Source organism: Melanaphis sacchari, unplaced genomic scaffold, assembly GCF_002803265.2.
Source record: "Melanaphis sacchari strain LSU unplaced genomic scaffold, SCAv2.0 Contig106_pilon_pilon, whole genome shotgun sequence".
NCBI lineage: Eukaryota > Metazoa > Arthropoda > Insecta > Hemiptera > Aphididae > Melanaphis > Melanaphis sacchari.
The window spans coordinates 499,694-519,894 of record NW_020270400.1 but is presented as its reverse complement, the minus strand read 5'-3'; the positions used below and the strand labels follow the sequence as shown (position 1 = coordinate 519,894).

General features: G+C 25.9%; 1 protein-coding gene across 3 annotated transcripts in view; it reads right to left on the bottom strand.

Moving 5' to 3' along the window:
• LOC112603338 (ankyrin repeat and fibronectin type-III domain-containing protein 1) overlaps positions 1 to 20,201 on the bottom strand; it is a 138,428-nt gene that overhangs the window by 18,097 nt on the left and 100,130 nt on the right. Inside the window, exon 1 of one of the 3 annotated variants that reach the window (XM_025351858.1) lies at positions 14,048 to 14,160. The exons of the other annotated variants lie outside the window; for them this stretch is intronic. Coding sequence (XP_025207643.1) covers positions 14,048 to 14,075 — 28 coding nt within the window. The 5' untranslated portion in view covers positions 14,076 to 14,160. Of the gene's footprint in view, positions 1 to 14,047; positions 14,161 to 20,201 lie in introns of those variants that run through there. 3 annotated transcript variants of the gene reach the window in all.

The following is a 20,201-nucleotide window of genomic DNA, read 5'->3' as shown; positions in this document are numbered from 1 at the left end:
TTGATACTAATAAATAATTGTTTTGAAGTTTCATTGATCCTTTGAAACTATTAATGTTTCTCAACGAGCACGTCATCGATTATTCACAAGAACGTTGCAAAAACGGAATTTTTCAAACAGGTTTTCAAACAAATCGGATATTCGTCCCTTACATCGATTCCGTTTCCACGATATTTTACCGGTAAACGTTAATTTGTCGATTGTTCATTACGTACAATAAATTATAATACAATATGTATAGGTGGTATGAGTTACGTAATATATTAGATATTAATTATTATTACACTCAGTCCGTTTGACCGAAAACACGAGTGATTCATCGCGACAATTATTATCGTTGTTGTTGATGTTTTATTTGTTACCGATCGAACACCCGCGCTTAAATTATTACCATAAGCAGCGGAGCTAGCTAAATTATATAATAATAATAATAATAATAATTAATATACAATACTACATCGACGTACCATATATCTCATGATAAACTATTCATAAACAGCGCAACTAATCGCTTGTTTCAATTATTACAAATCGCGTCATCCGCGGAAAGAGTCGCTAAAACCGTTGTTCAGTTAAAATACTGTCTCGTGTCGTTTTTGAATAGATATCCACACGATAATCGTCCCCGCTTTGTACATTACGTTATGGAGTTCGATTATTATTATTATTGTTTCCCCGGATTGGATTGAATCGAATTTCGCGTAAATTATTAAACGCCTAAGTTAAATACATTATAAGATATTGTACGGTTCAGTTTCGCATCATGAGTTGTCGATATTACAAGTATACACGAATATAGCATACATATTATATTATTTTATAAAATTGACAGCATAGATTTCGTGCGCATAATTAGTGATGTTTTAGAAACAACCATAATATGCAAACGATGGAAAGGTACTTATTATTATTATCTTTGAATAATGATAGCGCTCAAATGTTTATTGATTTTAATTATAAGTGATATAATTCATGTATAATTTAAAAATTTTATGACATATCGTAATTAAAACGTATTTTACTCGTTCCCTGTGTGAGGCATATCGCGTATAGCATTCGACACAAAAAAATAGAAACGATTTAATATAATGCTACGAGTGTGACGAATTATAATAGGTACCTTATTTAAATTGTAACAAGTAAAAATTCAAAAATCATCAATAAAATATGAACACGAATCATACGTTATTAAAATACACTTAAAATTAGCAATTATATTTGTACGTGGTACTGCCGTGCTGGAGTAAGTAATGTGACAACACTTATTCTACAAAATAAATAATAAAAGTCAGTCATCTGCTATTAATTTAAAGTGTTCTGTTATGTTCTTATAATACAAATATCGAATTCAATATTTAATTTGTTATAATAGTTCTTTAGGCGTCATGAAAACGATCGAGACAGTGAGACAATGATAAAAAATACATATTTACGAATTAAAATACTCTTATAAAATTAATATTATTTTATAAAATAAAGTAATACTCATTTAATAAATCTCAGAATTTGTTACAAAATCTAATAATAATAATAAACGTTTTTTTTTGTATTTATGTTATTTATCGTGTTAATTTTTATTATTTACTTATAGTTACATTGCTATATTATGTAATATTACAAAGGCAATACGCATCTTCGGTCTATTTAGTATATATTTTCAAATACGATTCGTAAAATTAGTTTACGATCACTGTTATTAATGTAATGATTACAATTCGCCCCGAGCTAAAAATAATGTCTACGTTATACTTGCATACAACTGTTATACTTATTCATAACGTATATTATAAATATATATATGTATAATAATTATGTATATTATGACCAAAATCCTATATCTTCAAAAATATATATACATAATTTTTAGTAAATGATAATTATTATGATTTTTAGTCAGCACAATTGTTTTCTACCTATTACATTTCCTTACTTTTAAAATAACATGTAGCTGTTTTTTAAGTCCCCGTTTTTACTCCTTCTTATAATATATCTACACATATTGATGTATTTTAGTCAGTTAATCAAAATCAAAACCAACAATATTTGTGTATTTAAACAGAAAACACAGTAATATGTTTTGTATTTTTTAAGGATAATATAACGAAAGAGAATGTTTTAATTTTTCTCGAATTATTTTCTCTCACAATTTTAATATTTAAATTTAAAATAAGAACGATCTTTAATGAAGCAATCGAATTTACCGTTGGAAATGATAAATTGATGTTATTTTCAAATTGAAAAATAGTATACAATAAGGGGGATCTTAAATTCCAATCGATCAATACATACTTTTGAGATTAGAGTTACCGGGTTTACCAAGTCGAACGTCTTAATCTAATGTTAAAATAAAAGATTTATTTGAAATAAAATGCTGTTTTACGATCTTTCAAAAGCCCTGTATTATAGATATGAATATTTTTTATCAACGTAGCTTAAATTATTACCAACTACTATAGTAAAATTATTTAATTTGTATTAAAAATTTAAATAAATTAACTATAAGTCTATAGTTAATATTAAAGCTAACAATATTATAGTTATTAATTTGACATAAATACAATTTTTAAGATAAACAGAGATTTAGCTATGATCAAAAATAAGATGAAACGTATACCTAAAATAAAATTTTAAAATCGTATTCATTGTGGTTATTTTAACATACTATATTCTGACTCCACTGATTAGAATGAGTTTAAGTATAAAAGGTTATCGATTTTACAGTCATCTTTTAATTATTTAAAACTATATTATCTACCTTAGTCTATTTATCATAATATTAGTAAAAATATAAAAATAATAAATTAAAAATAAATGTTAAAAGTAAAAAAAGAAAATTCCTAGTATTTTGCTTTCATTAAATATATTTTTTTTTTTTATAACAATTTATTCACAGAAAATGTAAAATTTAATGATTTTATTAATAATGTGAATACGAATATAAAGGATGCTATATTTTATTTGAATATATAAAATCTAAAAATGCAAATTTCAGGGTATTTTGGGTTGATCTTAAATTACTGTTTCACTTTATTCTATATATTTTTTAATATTTTACCACTGATAATAATTACAAATCCAATATTTTGAAGTAAGACCATTGATTATAAAATATAATTTTACATTTTACAAATCTCTTGTTGTTAGTATTACTGTCAACCAACAGAGTGTTAAAGCGAATAAAAATACGATTAAATCTGCCGACCACCGCTGTTTTGTCGATTAATATAATCAGTAGTGGAGCGACAGTTATGTTAAAATATATGCCTGTGAATTTATAAATATAATTATTATAAATAGCTTTTAAACAATCGGTGTAATTTAGGTAGCAATTAATAATATAAGTAATTAAGGAAAAATTATTATCTATCAAAATTTTCAACCACAAATATGGAAATAAATAATAATATGTACATTTATTTGAAAAAAATTATATTTTTTAATGGACATATTAATATTGTATATATACACTTTTATTATATCCGTTCACTTAGGGTATTAAAGTGAACATAATAGCAACGTAATTAGATAGTTAGATCATAAAGAAATGACTAAAATCTAAAATTATAAGAAAAATTAATTCGTAAAAAACTGTAAAAACCCCCAATTGAATAGATTACTATATACATGCAAGGTAAACATAAAATGTAATTTTCAGCTTTACGTGTTTAATATTATCAATTAATAATTACCCTAAATAAATTATATTAGTAAATTAAGTTTAAATTTTGACGAAATTGGATATTTAAACATTCTAATATAACGATTAAATACCTTCAAATGTATTTCTTATTTTGTTATAGTTCAAAAAATATTCATCATATGGTAACTTGAAATATTCCTTTATTATCAAATTAATAATTTTCTAAAAACAATAAATTTTAAAATATTAAGACTAGTTTTGAGTTACTTTTAAGAATGTGACATTTTCAAATTGTTTAGTTTTATGTCATATTATATTTTGTAATATTTATCAAAACTTTTATGTTGAGTTAAAAGCTTGAAAATAAAACACAAATAATATAATATAAGAAAATGTTTTTCCTAATATAATATTTCCTATAAAAATTTAAATATACATAAAATATTCAAAAATACATTAGTTTAATTTTTTTTATAAGCATTTGAAGAAAAATGTTTGATAAAATTTAATGTTTAAACGAAAAATAATGATTATTCCAATAGTAGTTTTAGTTGTTATGTTGTAACTAAAAAAAATATTTGTCGTCAGGACTTATTAAGATATTATATGTTGTTATTTTCTATACATAATTCATATTTGAAAAGTTTATATTTAAAAAAATGTTATGCTATTTACATTACGAACAATAATACACGATTCAATAGAATCATAATTATGTTATAATAATCATAGGTATGCGATGTTTTTGGCAAAAGTTTAACCAATTTTACTTCGTATATATAAAAAAAAAAAAAAAATTATTAAACATCATTAAATATAGAGCTGACTGTGTCTTAACTCAGAAATTTATTTCGTAAGTTATTACTTACATTATCAGCTTATCAGTTATTAACTTCAATTTTACTCATTCATTTCAATGATTTACTCAATGATGTAGTATACTCGAGATCTATAGCAAAGTGATTTATCTGGTTTTAATAATGCACATTGCACAATCTATAATTTACAAAAATGTATGTGTCACCCACTAACGTTTTTTAACTAAAATATTTAAGATTTAAGTTACCTATTCTATAATTTCTTCTTTTTAAATATTAAAATCATAATTAATAAATAAGTAATAAATTTAAGGAAAAGTTTATAAAATAAGTTATATCAGGAACGAAATAGTTAATTACAACATTTCGTTAAGCATCATCATAGGTACTAGGAAGGTAAATAATATGTTTATTATCTATGAAATATTATCAAAATACATGTATTTATTTTTACGTATAATATTCGAAGTACTATTACTTTTAAAAGTAAAATAGAAATTATCCAATTAAAAAAAAAAAAAAAAAATCGAGTTTTATATTTTCAATACATATTTAACAGATTAGACAAAATATTAGTTTTTTACTATTCTCAAATATTATTACTAAATTTATAAGAAATTTACAAAAAACACAAATTATAAAAATCACAAGATATTTTGATATATATTTTAAGAAATTAAAAAAAGTCACCATCAGTATTCAATAACACTAGAATTTTAATTATTTAGTAAGCACTTCTAATTTATTACTTTTAAGAAGAATTTGATATCCTGATGATATTAATTAAAAACTTTTAATTTGTTTTTATTCATATATATTTTAAAATTTGATTTAATTCAAATCAAATTTAGCTATTTATGTAAAATATATCAATTAAGGAATAATTAAAAAAAGTTTTGAAAATATTCTTATAGTAGCAGATGAATTTATTTACTTATATATTATCAACATTACTAAAATATTTAGGTTTTTTATTTAAAAATCACCATATTTTTATTGAATCAAAGTTCTTCCAATATAAGGGTCCTTTGTTTTGTGGATCATGTCTTTTTTCATATACATTGTTACACTTACTTATTGTTTGATTTATTTAAGTGAACAGATGTCAGGTAGGTAGTATAATAAGCAATTTATAATTTTAAAAAAAAGTCTTTTTTTTTTTAAATTAAATACATTAAAAAAACCACACTTAATATTGCACAGACCATGTTTTTATATCCATTAATTTAGACAAAATGTTTTTAAGACATAATACAATAAACAGTTAATTTATTTTTAATCAAATTTTAAATTTTTTTCGGATTTTTAATTAATAAGATAGAATGTAGGTAAAGCATATTACATTATGTTAATTTGATATCTTTTAATGTATTATTAAGTATAATATTATCAATTTTTTAGATTTACTTATGTAAATATAACATTATTAATACATAGATTAAAATAATTCAATTTTAAAAATAAAATAATTAAAATATTAAAATATAATAATTAACATTTAAAAACTATTGACAAAGGTTTTACTATTATTCAAACCTACTAATTTTAGATAAATATTAATATACATATTGTGTACATTTTGTACGTATCTTGTTGAAGTTTTAAATTAAGAAACATGTAAGGTGGGTACATATAAAATAAACAGAAGCTGGTTGACAACTCGTAGAAATTTAAGAAACTGGTTAATTCGACTCTGCATGTGGTATAATATTATTACACTAACCAACACAATATGTGTCACAAAATATTTTTAACCTATTATTTTTAAATTTTAATATTTATACAGAAAACAAGCAAACATGATTGGAATATACGACTATGTATATTAAAATAACATGAATTTTTGGTGTCTTTTTTTAGTTAAAATATATTTCTTTATTAAAATTTTTTTATACCTATCAATCGTCAATCGTGCATACATCACAATAAGGTTTATAGTAATATGTTAATTCCTTAACTGTCTTTTAAAAGATTATAAATAATCATTATTATAATCGAATTAGTTTCGTCTAACTTATACAATTAATAATGCCTAGTTTTTATATTATGTTTAATGCATAAGTGAGAAAAATACTAGATAAATTGTTAGATAAAATACCCTAGTTTCATTTCATATTAATATTTATATAATTTTTTTAATAGATTCTTTAAAAAACTTCAGAAGCAGATACTATTAGTAACATTCATACATTATAATATTTATAATTTATTTAAATAAGGTTAAATTAGTTTAAGTATAAATACTAGAAAAAAAGCGACAGTGAAAAATTAATATTTGCTTTAAGATATAAATAAATTATACTAAAGATTTAAGTGTTTCTAATTTAAACACATTATGTGTAAATGTAAACAAGTTGTGCAGATTGTATTGAAGTTAGAGTCATAAGAAGTTAATTGAAAAAAAAACAATTTGCAGTTGTAATAATTTAAACCAAATTTTGTATTTTTTAATATTTTACGATAATGTAATAAAACTGATATAAAAAAGATTCAGATTGTTATCATTGTACATTGCTGAATTTTTAATGATTTTTCTCCTTTTTAAATTTTGTACTCCAATACCCGAAACACGTTCTACAATAAAGAATTTAACCTTTCATATTGTATAGTTCAGAAGTGGATACGAATATCTTAACTAGGAATAATTCGATCTATTGTAAATATGGCCATATTTTTTAAATTTAAATTTATATTTACTAATTTTTATAACTGAGAGGTATTTCAAAATTACTTTATTACTATTAATAGCACTCAAGATTTTAATAACTGTTGAATAGTTATAAGATATAAATTCATGTTTATTATAATAATTGTACGTTCTTATCTCTATTTAGTAATCTAATATTTGTATTGAATTAATTAAGTGGGTTTAGCAGAATAAGTTTATTTTTAATTTGAGAAATCTTTCATTTATTTTGCGGATTATAAATTTTAAAGCGCTACAAAAAGTAAGATAAATAATAAAACGGTGTATTGTAAATTTTATGACAAATTAATATTTCTATTCAGTTATTAAAAAAGAGGTTATAATTTTAGAAAATTATTATTAATTATGAAATAAATTATGCTTAGGTTTTTATGAAAGATAAAGTTAAACTAATTGTAAGAAATATAATAATTTAAAAATAAAACATTTCCCTGTGATTTTAATAAGTTACTAAATTACCATATAAAATTAAATTAGGAATCTTTGGTTAATACATTTTTTAGGATTTTAATTAATTTTTCTTTTAACATCTTCAATGTAAAATTTATTACGATCAGGTACGACGATATTACGCGCTTACGGCGTCAAAAATATATTTATTCGAGGGATTAATGAGAAAATGTTTTAAATTTTCTGTTGTGAATCAATAGTATCAATTTTTTATTTTGGTTCTTTTCACCGTGATATGTTTGATATTTAATCATAATATTCTATATCATGTTGATAATATTACGATGACGGCGGTGGTGCAATTTGATGGTTCTCATGAAATTATTATTTAAAATCAATATATTTTTCTCATAAATACACACCTCAAAATCAAATTTAACGACTGTAAAATCCATCATTCTAATGATAGACGAACCACGAAATAGTGATAAACACGAGAAACCGACGTTAGCAGCGGAAAAGTGATTTTGAATTTGATTGAAGGAATCTATTTTTGATCTCATCAATTTTAACTTCCAAGTATAATAATATAACTCACGCAATACACTCTATAATATATATTATATAACGTAGGGAAAAAATAAATAGTTACAGTATAAAATATTATAGTATTAGTGTTAAACAAGAATGAATAAATGACAAGTTTAAATAAATCTTATTAAATTTTAATATTATTATATAATATAAGAACCAATATTTACTTACTCTTTTAAATTACATTGATTTAGCTGAATCTGTTTTTTTCTAATAATTAAAAAAGAACCAAAAAAAAATATTTCCATTAATATGTTACTCGTTCTATTATATACTTTATTCTATTTTATAATTTACGGAACATTTGAATAATTTACGATTTTTATATTATGCGCATTTTTCCTTGGTAATTGGATTGTTTTTACATTTTTTAAATGTATAGCGTTTTTTTTTTATAAAAAACGAGTAGTTTTTAATTCAAAACAGTCGGCAGCTTTTTTTATTTAATTTCTATTTTTCAGCCATACATAAGCAAATCTGTTCTGTCAATTATAGCCGAATCGTCGTGTACGTTGAAAACCATCTTCGATCGATTTAATAATGACTTTGAATGGCGTTAATTATTATGAGTTCAACCGATCGTAAAACGCATAGGTACATATGATAATAATAAACGAAATATAGTTTGAAAAAAAATTAACAGCAATAATACAGAACAAAGTTATTGATTAATTATGCAGAGTGTACGATATGGAAAACATACAGTAATTGAATCATGTATAAAATTACACGAACAAAAACTTCTCGAATGCCTCGCGCGGAGGGGTATAATAATTCTTTGCATCAGTGTCGTTATCGAGTGCGTAAACCTATACAATATTATAATTAATTATATTTTCCTATACACGTCATACCTATTAGTGTTTCACTAAAATATATTGCGCACAAATTGACAAAAATACGGCCGTACGCCCAAATTAAATTTAACGACAACAGAAAGTATACACCCAAATGAAACGCTTTTACGTGCTTCATATTTATTATTGTATAGGCACTTCACATACGTGTGCATTTGTTGTAGAGTGAAACACCCATGCTGCATTTCGTTATTGACGTACACGACGAGTGCAAAAGAGACCACACGAAAAAAAAAACCCTGTCCGATAACGATATAATACTCGTAATAATAATAATAATAATAATAATAGGTTTTTGTATATAATATATTTTCGTTTCCACTTAAATGAGTGATAGGTGTATATATATATATATATATATATATATATATTATATAAGAGCGTTCCACATAAGTACACCACGTCGAATTTCGTAAATATACAGCACACACGCATACACATCATATTATTATTGTTATATATTATATACGAACGACGACCTGCGCACTGTTCACCCGCCATAATTCAAGTATAATGCGCCACCAGTGTAAACGTAAAATGTAAATATATATATATATTATATATACGTGCACCTAATATATAATGTATTCGTTGTCTGCGCCAAATGCCAATTAAAATAATATATTGGACACGCGTTACTCCGGCTGATCCGGGGGGAAAAAATTTCTAGTAGAAAACTGAAGAAAAATTACGACCACGGTGCCGCGATGATTTCGATGTACTGCTTAACCCGTCGTCACGTTAGAAGAAAATATACAGATTGTTAAAGAAATAAGAGGGTTAATTAAAAAAAAATACATGACGCATCATTGCATTAGTATGATATAATAATATTTATGAGGGTTATACCCATATTACGTATGTATAAGCTAATGATAATAATATGTTCGCCGGCAATAGGACTTTATAAAATACAAATGGACATAATCGTTTTTGACCAAATTCGTCTTTATATTATACTTATAAAAAAGTATTAAAAATACAACAGTACAAGTTATATAAACATTATTATATAATACATAATAATTTTGTCAATAATTATTTGATTAGTATCTACTACATTTACTAAATTAAAATATATAACAATGTTTTTCATTGTCGTATGTATAGTAATTATCGTCTAACTCAGCAACTACGAATAAAATAATTAATGACAACAATTATATAGGTATAAATTTTTATTTTTATATCACATACATTTTATGAAAATTACACACACACACATATATATATATTATGCATATTGCATATATTATAACTTATAGAAAAATTAAAACATTTTTGGTTTGGTAGAAAAGAAAAGGATACAATTTTAGTCGGTTACTGAGCGTTATACTTTTTTGGCCAAATGATTAAGAATACTCAAAATTTTCCAAGAACTAACCGCTTACCCAAAAAACTTATATGATCGAAAATGAATTTTCGATTAAGAGTAATGTTACCATGTCATGTAATTTGGCGATTGAACAATTCAGTGCGTTGAATTTTATAAACTGAAAATTTAATTGTAATGAAAAATAATAAAAATAGCAATAATAGATTATATTGTTAAATTAAGTTCTAATAAATAAATATATAATATATATGAATAAAATATGTAATAAAAATGTTTCATGTCATACTAGTTAAACCATAACATTAACTCTTAAAAGAAATTTGGACTTCTTAAAAGAAATCTACTTTTTTTTTTTAATTTGCCTGAAAATTATTGGCATTTTACATAAACAATTATAGAATACTTGTTAGAATTCAATAAAAAAAAAAAAAAAAACATCATAATGGGGTGTTAGGGAAAGAAAATCACCTTATTACAATATTTAGTCACATCCATATGTCACATTACGGTTTTATAATAGTAATTATAGTAGTGCGCGAGTCTTATCAAAATCGGATAGACTTAAACTAGCGACTTTAGAATGAAAGATATTAAGTAGAATTTATAGACGAAAAATTAATAATATAGGGGAATACGAAATAAGGAAAAACAAGGAGATTCGAAACCTTAATAGAGAAGCAAATATCAATGTATTATGAAATGTATCAGTCTGAATTGGACTAGATACGTGTGGAGATCAGAGGAATCAATTGGACGGGTTACAAATAAATAGTTATCAAGCATAAAAATGCCAAGATGACGTTCCAAAAAAAAAAGATTGAAGGATTGAAAGTGGTCAAGGACTTGAAAAACTCGGAACAAAGAATCAAAGTTAAGGAGAAAGAGAGAGAGACACACACACACACACACAATTGGAAGTAAATAGTTGTTTGAGTAATGAGCCTACACGGGACCTACAAAACGACAAAAAGCAGAAGAAGAATTATGGGAAAATTCACTCGGCGAATTAATGTACGGCGTCGATATTCCGTCTGGTCGCGAGCAATACCTACTGTACACGTATAGCGGCCCACCGTCATTTTCCGCTTTCCCGCGTTTGAAACTATCGTAAATGCGGAAACGGGAAAACGCGACCGGTAACCAATGTATACATTAAATATTATTTAATATTATTATATTGTAGGGCCGCAGTGGCGACGGACGATTTTCGCGCGCCGTACACACGATATGTATACCTACCTACGTATAACTACTGCAATAATTATAATTATCATCATCATTATAATATTATTACCCCGAGGAAATATTTTCACAGTCGTCGGCGCTTTGTCGTCGTCCGCGTATATTTACATATAATACTGCTGTAAATGATGTTCGCAAATCACGCACAATAACACACAATATATATATATATATGTATATATACTTACACGCATATTATGATATTATACGCACACACACGAGGTAAGTACACACGGGAACACTATATGTCTATACATCGTGTTATTATACAGGTACGCGTATTTATACGGATACCTACGCGCATTGTTGTAATAGGTGTACGGTATAATATTATTATATATTGTAGTATACTGCCGTGTTCTGCCGCTGCAGTCGATGAACTATCACAGCGGTAATAATAATTATAACGATCCCGCCCGCCTGCGTACATGCAGCATATGTACTCCCCTTATCATAATATATTATAATATTATGTGAGTGAATACCTACTCTCTACCTACTCTGTCTACTCGGCGCGCGCGTAATTTATATATTCTTATTTATTTATTCTTATTATTATTTTTTTTTTTGAATTTTTAATTAACTCACCGTGGGATTTGTTGAATACGAACATTTTTTAATAGCACGTGTATTATTACTATTACTATTATTATTATTATTATTATTGTATATTACATTGTGTACCTCTGTGCCTTATAATATCTACACGTTATATTCCACGGGGAAAAAGTAGACGTTTTTCGAAACAAACGTTCATAATATACCTATAGCGATATAGTATAGTGATGGTAACAGCCAGATGTACACGGTACGTAGGTACCTACAACTACCTACTCCCGTGTGTTCGACGGACCTTGAAATCTCAGGCCGCGCGTAATCGCACCGGTGTAAAGTTGGTTTTTTCCCCGTTATCGTGTGCGTGTGACGGGTAAACGAGATATTATATTATTATGATACGCAAGCCGGTCATATGTTATGGTGGGTACACGACGGCGACGACCGAACTGGTTCGAATGTTTAGCGCTAAACCCCGGCGTATAAAATATTATACGCGTTGCCAAGGTCCGCGACGGCCGCTGGCATCCCCCGGGGGCAACCCGCTTGGGTCGTTTCCGCTCATCGCGTCGGTGACGAATGCGACCCGATCGATAGGCGGAAACAGTGCGAACCAAATAATAATATAGAACTATATAGGTACCGGCCGGCGTATAAGAACGAAATAATATAAATCGTCGTCTCCACTAGACTTTGGCGTGCTATACCAGTGTTACTATTTTTAAGTTACAAATTATTATAATGTATTAAAAATAAATAACGCAATGATAATTTTTTGCTTACTTACGCGTTTAGAAATTGGACCAAACCTCGCGTACAAAGATTTAAACGGATCCATGTGCTATATACTTAATAAAATATATAAATGCAATTTATGTATGGGCGCATTCGTTCGAGTTTTCGAAGACATCGACTGCAGTAATCAGGCCAAAAATCCACAACACATATTGCATAATATATAATATTATCGTAGCGTAGAAATACAAGTCTAACATTGTAATAATAATAATATAATATAATAATATAGGTAATATCGTTGAATTATATTTGTACAGAAAAACGCTCACGCGTGAAGTTTACGACGACGTTCGTGTCTAAATAAACACTATAAAACATCAGCACGAAGAGTGTAGGTAGAGAGAAAGACGTAATATGTTGTGATATATAATAATATTTCAATATAATTAATATTTGTCGTAAAATTGTCTCGTTTTATAAACCTATAAAAATGTGATTTTAACTACAATAATAAAATCACCACGATGTACGTGTGACACCGATACAGAAAATATTTATTTTTTTACCCAGAGTAATAATATAATATTATAACTGTGGGAAAACCAGAAATCAAATCAGAGTGTAAACTTTATACACTGAAGTATGTTAGTACGGTACACATTATAAATATATGATATATTACTTGATTAGTATAATATAATATAATATAAAATAATTTAACATATTATACGGGAAATCTAATAACGACGTTTTATCTACGAGTATTACAACACAGAAACAACGATATGAACTGAGATCTGCTCTCTATATAGGAAAAGTTGTTTAATTAATTTACAAAAAAGTATTACAATTTATTATTTCTGTTTTGGAAAAAAAAGTGTCGACTTCATAATATTATTATACGATATTTTAACGCTATACAGATATTTTAATGGTTTTATTTATTTTTTTTTTATTATTATTCTTGTAAACGTAATATTACTTTTAAATGTGACTTGTCATGTCAGAAAGTTGACCGTAAACATAATTTGTTTGACAGCATAATAGAATAACGCTTATAATAATAAGCGTTTGACGTTTTTCCTCATTTATGTCAAAACGGTCATGATCCGCCGCCGTTGTATTTCACGGTAATATTGCGCATTAATAAAAATATATAATACTCCTTACCTTCGAAGATTATTTTATGAGACCTCATCGGCTTTATATCAAATAACGGACATTGATTTACGGGATAGTAATTGCACTGCGCGTGTAAATAAATAGCATTGGCGATGTTAAGACTCGAGAACGGTGCATATATGAATGTTTATTAAATTATGTGGAACAAGTCAATAAACGTCATAATAGTATATAATATACGAGCCGATCTAAACATCGAACTGCCGAGGATATGATGGTTGCGCGGTGTATTTGGGTGCGTACATCGATACAGTAATTTTTTTTTTTCCACTTTACAGACCGCATAATAACAATTACTGTATAAGTATAATAATAGCCGATAATATTGATATCAACGAGTGTTGAATTCGTTACTGTATTACGAGATTATCTTGTTAACAAGGACCTAATCCCATGATTACGGTTCATGACAACTAAAATACAACACTGATTTATATTTTTTTATTCATCAAGGTTATTTATGATTGTTGTGCCTACATCTCACAGTATATATTATAATATAGGAACCTATACCCGTACGTCATATAATACACGTATAATTGTATAAACGTACATGTGGCATAGAGCCCATATAGAGGTGCCAAATTGTTCGACTTTTAATTTACATACACAAATAACACTGATTTTATCCGTGTTGTACGTACGTTAAATTGATGACCGTTGTAAAGTTATCGAGATTTAAGTTTTTAAATATTATAAATGTATTTTTGAGGATAATGAATATAATAACATGAAAACATTTTAAGCATAATAAGATATATTATGCGTAGGTTATGCGTAGGCATAAATACGTGTTGTATAAATTTAAAGAAGCACTTATATAATTTTGAGCGTAGTTGAGAAAAAAAATACTGTATGAATATTTTATTTAACTTTTATTTTTATTTTTTTTTTTTTTTTTGCTTGGGATTATTTTATTTACAGATTTTAAATGGATATGTCATACCTCTACTTAACTTTTTAATGTGCGTTGAAATGTGGGTATTGTCAAGTGGAGTTGTATTATAAAATTAAAAAAAAAGATCTTTTACATTATAACACATAATTAAAATGAAATTCGTTGACAAATTAAATTGTAACAAAAACTACAAAAGTTTACAAATGACAAACTACAGAAACAAATAATTATAATACATATATATATATATATATAATACTCATAAAAAGAATAAAGTTGATCATATTGTAATATGTTACGGATATTTATGATAAATTTTCAATACCTAAATCAAAGAAACTGAACTAAAATTATCAAGATTGCATATAGATGTGCGTAAATCATACTATTTATACCGTAAAATTTCAACAGTATTAATTACACTAGTAAACTGTATGATAATATTATATTGTAGTAACATAACATAGGTATCTATTATTATATTTATACATACTTTGTAAATTCGTAACCTAATAACCAAATTAAAGCATAAATTTTGTGTATTCTTATGTTTTAATTTAATATCACAAGTACTAGCTCAGTTTATTATATATATATTATTTATTTAATTAACCATTTCTACAAAGGTACCAATTTCTATTAAAAAATTATAAATTTATAATAAATACAAATAAACACGAACGAACATTAGAAATATTTTATTAGTTAGTTATCTGGTTGTGGTCTTTTAAGATTAATGTCTTAAGTTAGGTTTAAATTTACGCCGATTTTGAAATGGCAAACTTTAACGATTTTATCAAGATTATTGTTGGAGTTTTTGTATTAATTAATTATTTATGTTAATATAGTCATTCCACGGAATTGTGCAATTATTGATTTGGTTAAACCAAAAGAGACTTAATGTAATATTTTCAGGAATTCGTTTTTTGAAGAATTTACATTTTTTCAATTTTTGTTGGTAAACGGCTACTTCTACTGAAATACATAAGTTAGTTGTAGTTTTGTTATTGCCGTATTTATTAGTAGTGAGTATTTAATCTACGTTTTGAAATATGGGGTAAAGGTGGTATAGGATTGTTATCTTTATGACTTAAGGATACATTGTTTCTTTGATATTTTAGTTTATGTTTAATAATAAATTGTGATGCAAATGTTACGTACATAGTTATTAACTTTTCTTATCGTTGAATTGGTGTGCATAAAGTCAATTATATTATGGTTGTTACGTATTATTATTTTCTGTATTGACAGTTAACATGGGTGACAGTGAATTAGCAATTTGGTTTTAAATTTGTATGTAACTTTTATTCCTCACAATAATATTTTCAGTCTTTTAAGTAATGACCCTTATTCATTATTTCATTGAGTAGTGTTTATTCCTTTATATACGTACCTTTTCATATAAATTATTATATCATACTAAACAAAATAATGATAACAATTTTTTGTGCAAAGGATCATACTTTATGCCATTTAATTGTATAAAATAACTTAACCAAATAAATTAACGGTTTCTACTTTTTGTACTTTTTAATATAATATATACATTACGTTTTTTTTTTATAAAGTCTTGGATAAAGCGAAGAGTGCTGGAGAGGTAAAGATAAATCAAATCCGCGAGACAGACGTGATCCCATTTTTTTTTTTTTTTAAGTAAGAATACTTGTACCGAATTTACGGATCATTGCATTAAATGTCAAGATTATCAACCTATATTTTATTATACGATATCAATGGTATTTACATATATCAAACAAAAATCTCAATAAAATGATACACTAATATTATGTGATATATATATTATAATAAACTTTATAAGGTTTAAAAATTAACTTTCTCGTGGATTCTCTCACAACGAGCGTATACGGTTAGATATTATTATATACCGTTTATATTACATGTCTCGACATCTTTAGCTTGCCACGCATATCTGACTATCAAAAAAGATTTATTCAGAATAATTTACTATTCGTATTTAAAAATGAAAATCATATTTTCAACTTCAATAAAACGTTTAAATTTTTTAATGAGTTCGTTGTCACCTGAAATAAGTAAAATTTATTTATGCTATTATAATTTGATACTTTGATCTATAATTGAATATGTACCTTCAGCTAACTAAAGCAAATTTTCAATTTTAATGTAAATCTATAATCTGTATAAAACCAAAATGATATTTTTGCATATAGGTGAGTAATGATATATATTGCGTGTAATATAATATAGTCAGAGATTTTTTTTTTTTTGTCGTGGGCGTGTAATGTATATAGGTTTTCAAGCCAATTCAGTCGGAATAATTTTACCGGTATTCAGTGTTTTAAGTAGTCTCTGTGTGTTTGTTTTACGATTTGAAACAGGTATCATATTACTCGTGACAACTGTTTTCTGTAAGCTCGGTATATTATAATAGATGGAAAGAATTTTCATCATGTTACCATAAAAATATAAAAATTAATGAAATAAAATAAAACATTTTAAAATATCTATTTGTATAATTATATAATTGTATATAGTTTTAGGAAATGCGTTCAACTATAAATAATGTGTATATTATAATATAGATAGTAAGTACTTATACTTATAATGTACTTATATCTTATAATATGTATTTTATATGTATTTATATTTTTCGTGTTAGACTTAACGCAGCAGATATACCAACAAATCATATATATTCATAATATGTTATAACAGCAAAACCTGTTTAATCATAATTAAAAATAAAACAATTTTCTTTTTCATATTTTTCTAAGAAGTACTACACATTTGTAATTTGTACATTATATTGACGTAGGACGGCAATATCAAATAATATTAATGGGAAATGTTCTCATTTCCTTTATCTTCTATAGTGCCTTCGCAAATTCAATAATATACCTATACAGATACTGCATATATAATTTCGAATAGAACGTTTACTACACGTGTACACGTGTATACAACGTTAATATTTTAAATGAAAATATTACTCTAAACTCAATTTAAAGGATATTTTTAGATCCGTTGACACGCCTATTCTCACGCAAGCCATATTTTCTACGAGAATAACATTTTTTTTATGAATATCGCCGCGAAATTAGTATAACTTCGAACCTCACTTTAATAATTTCGTAGCACAGCGCATATCGCGTGAAACTCACATAAGATATTTTAATACTATAGTCGAATTATAGACTAAAGTATTTATAAATTATGGGATAGACTACAATTATAAACATGTGGAGTGAACCCATCTCGCAACAATATAATAATAATATTAACTATCATTAACAACTCTAATGATCGCATAAAACAATGTAAACCGGAGTGTTGAGTGAAAATTTAAAATGTGACTTATTTTGTGATTAGTATCAAATATACGTAAATATATGATAATGTGAGGAAGCTAAAAACCGTAAAATAATTATATTATTATGTCAACAATTTAATAGTATTATTTAGTACACATTTTCACCATAAAAATATTCGAGTTTTAACGAGTATACAGCCATTGTTTATATTAATGTAATCAAATCTTTTTTTTTTTTTATCAAATATTTCTATACTATATAAGTACCTAACATACACAAATATAAAACCTTTTATTTCATATTTTATATTTTTAATATAAGTTATATACAGAATTCATTATAATGGCTAATATATGAGTACCCTTAACATCGTTTTGAATCCATTAAAGTTAGGTAGTAAACGTGTTATATTATTTAATTTTATGAAACCACTCGAATATTTTAACTCTAATCAATATGACGTATCGATTTTTACTCGTAAAAAACATTGTACATACATAGATACTACATTTCCGTAATTCTTTTAGATAGGTATCACGTATAATATATTATATCATATTATTTCAAAAGAAATATTTGGTTTTCATTGTTACCTTATAGTAGCATTTTTAATTTACATCGTATACATTAATTTTTTTATTTTTTTTCACCAATAAACCACCCGGTTCCATAGTTAATTTAAAATGGATAATGAATCACGGTGTGGTTTCGTACTATCTGGCTGAAAATAATAATAATAATAATTACTAAAAACAGCACTATTTCATCATATATATATATATGATGAAATATATGTATATATATATATTATGTGGTAGCCGGTAACGCTGTCAGCGTACTGAACATAACTTAACCGCTGTCATCCTGCTGTCACGTGGATGCAACAACGCGACGACCGATTTTCCAATTCGTTGTAAACTTACACAGCGCACACGTACGGGGTTTTCCGCTTTAGAACCGTATTACACAAATGACACTTTTGAAATCGGTTCCGTTTATCCACCCTTTATCTACCCGTAAGTTGTAGGTATGGGTATTAGAGTACTATTGAGAGAAGAAAATTGTTATATTCATTAGTTTTTGTAATAATAGAAAAAAGTGTTTAAAATACTTTTTAGTTTGATAAAAAAAAAAATATAATCCAATGACAATTATTGTCATTTATCATTTTACAATCATGCGCATTGCGCATATAACGTTTTTATTTGTTACCATCTAAATTGTTATTATATTTTAATAAACTATTCTAACCGCATAATAATACATTACGTATATTAAATAATTCTTAGACGGTCCTATAATATATTATTATGTGATAACTGATAATACTTAGGTTGTTAGGTATACCTATTTTACCTATCTATAACATCCATGTTATATGATAACTGGCAACAGCGTATTGCACGAAAGAAAGAACTTAATGACACGTAGGAGTTGTACAAGGCAAACTTTTTGAAATAAAAGAAAAAAATATCAACGAAACAGCTTCTCAAAGATTATTTTATGCCTATATTTGGCGAGTCGCTATATCTACAAGAACAAGGCCATAGGTTATGCGTGCTTACTATTGTGTTACTTTATTATTTTCTATTACCGGTTGTTAGGTAATGACCGTTTTCACGGAATAATTGCGTTTAACCTACTTAAAAAATATTTAATGATACATAAAAATAATCAAAATATCAATATGAATACATGAAATTTACGTCTGTGTCATCTCAAATTTAGTTTTTAAATCATATTTATGGGATATTGAAATGTAAGATAGTTTAATAAATCTATTCTTTGTGTTACGTCGGCGAACATTTTCGTACAGACATATTTGAGTTTTTGATCCGATTGTATTGTATATCATGCGACATATTTAGCTTTTATTCTATATAGATAAATATATATTCAATAGAACTTGTATTCAAATTCTAAAGTATACTACAGCGAATGCATTAGTGGTAAA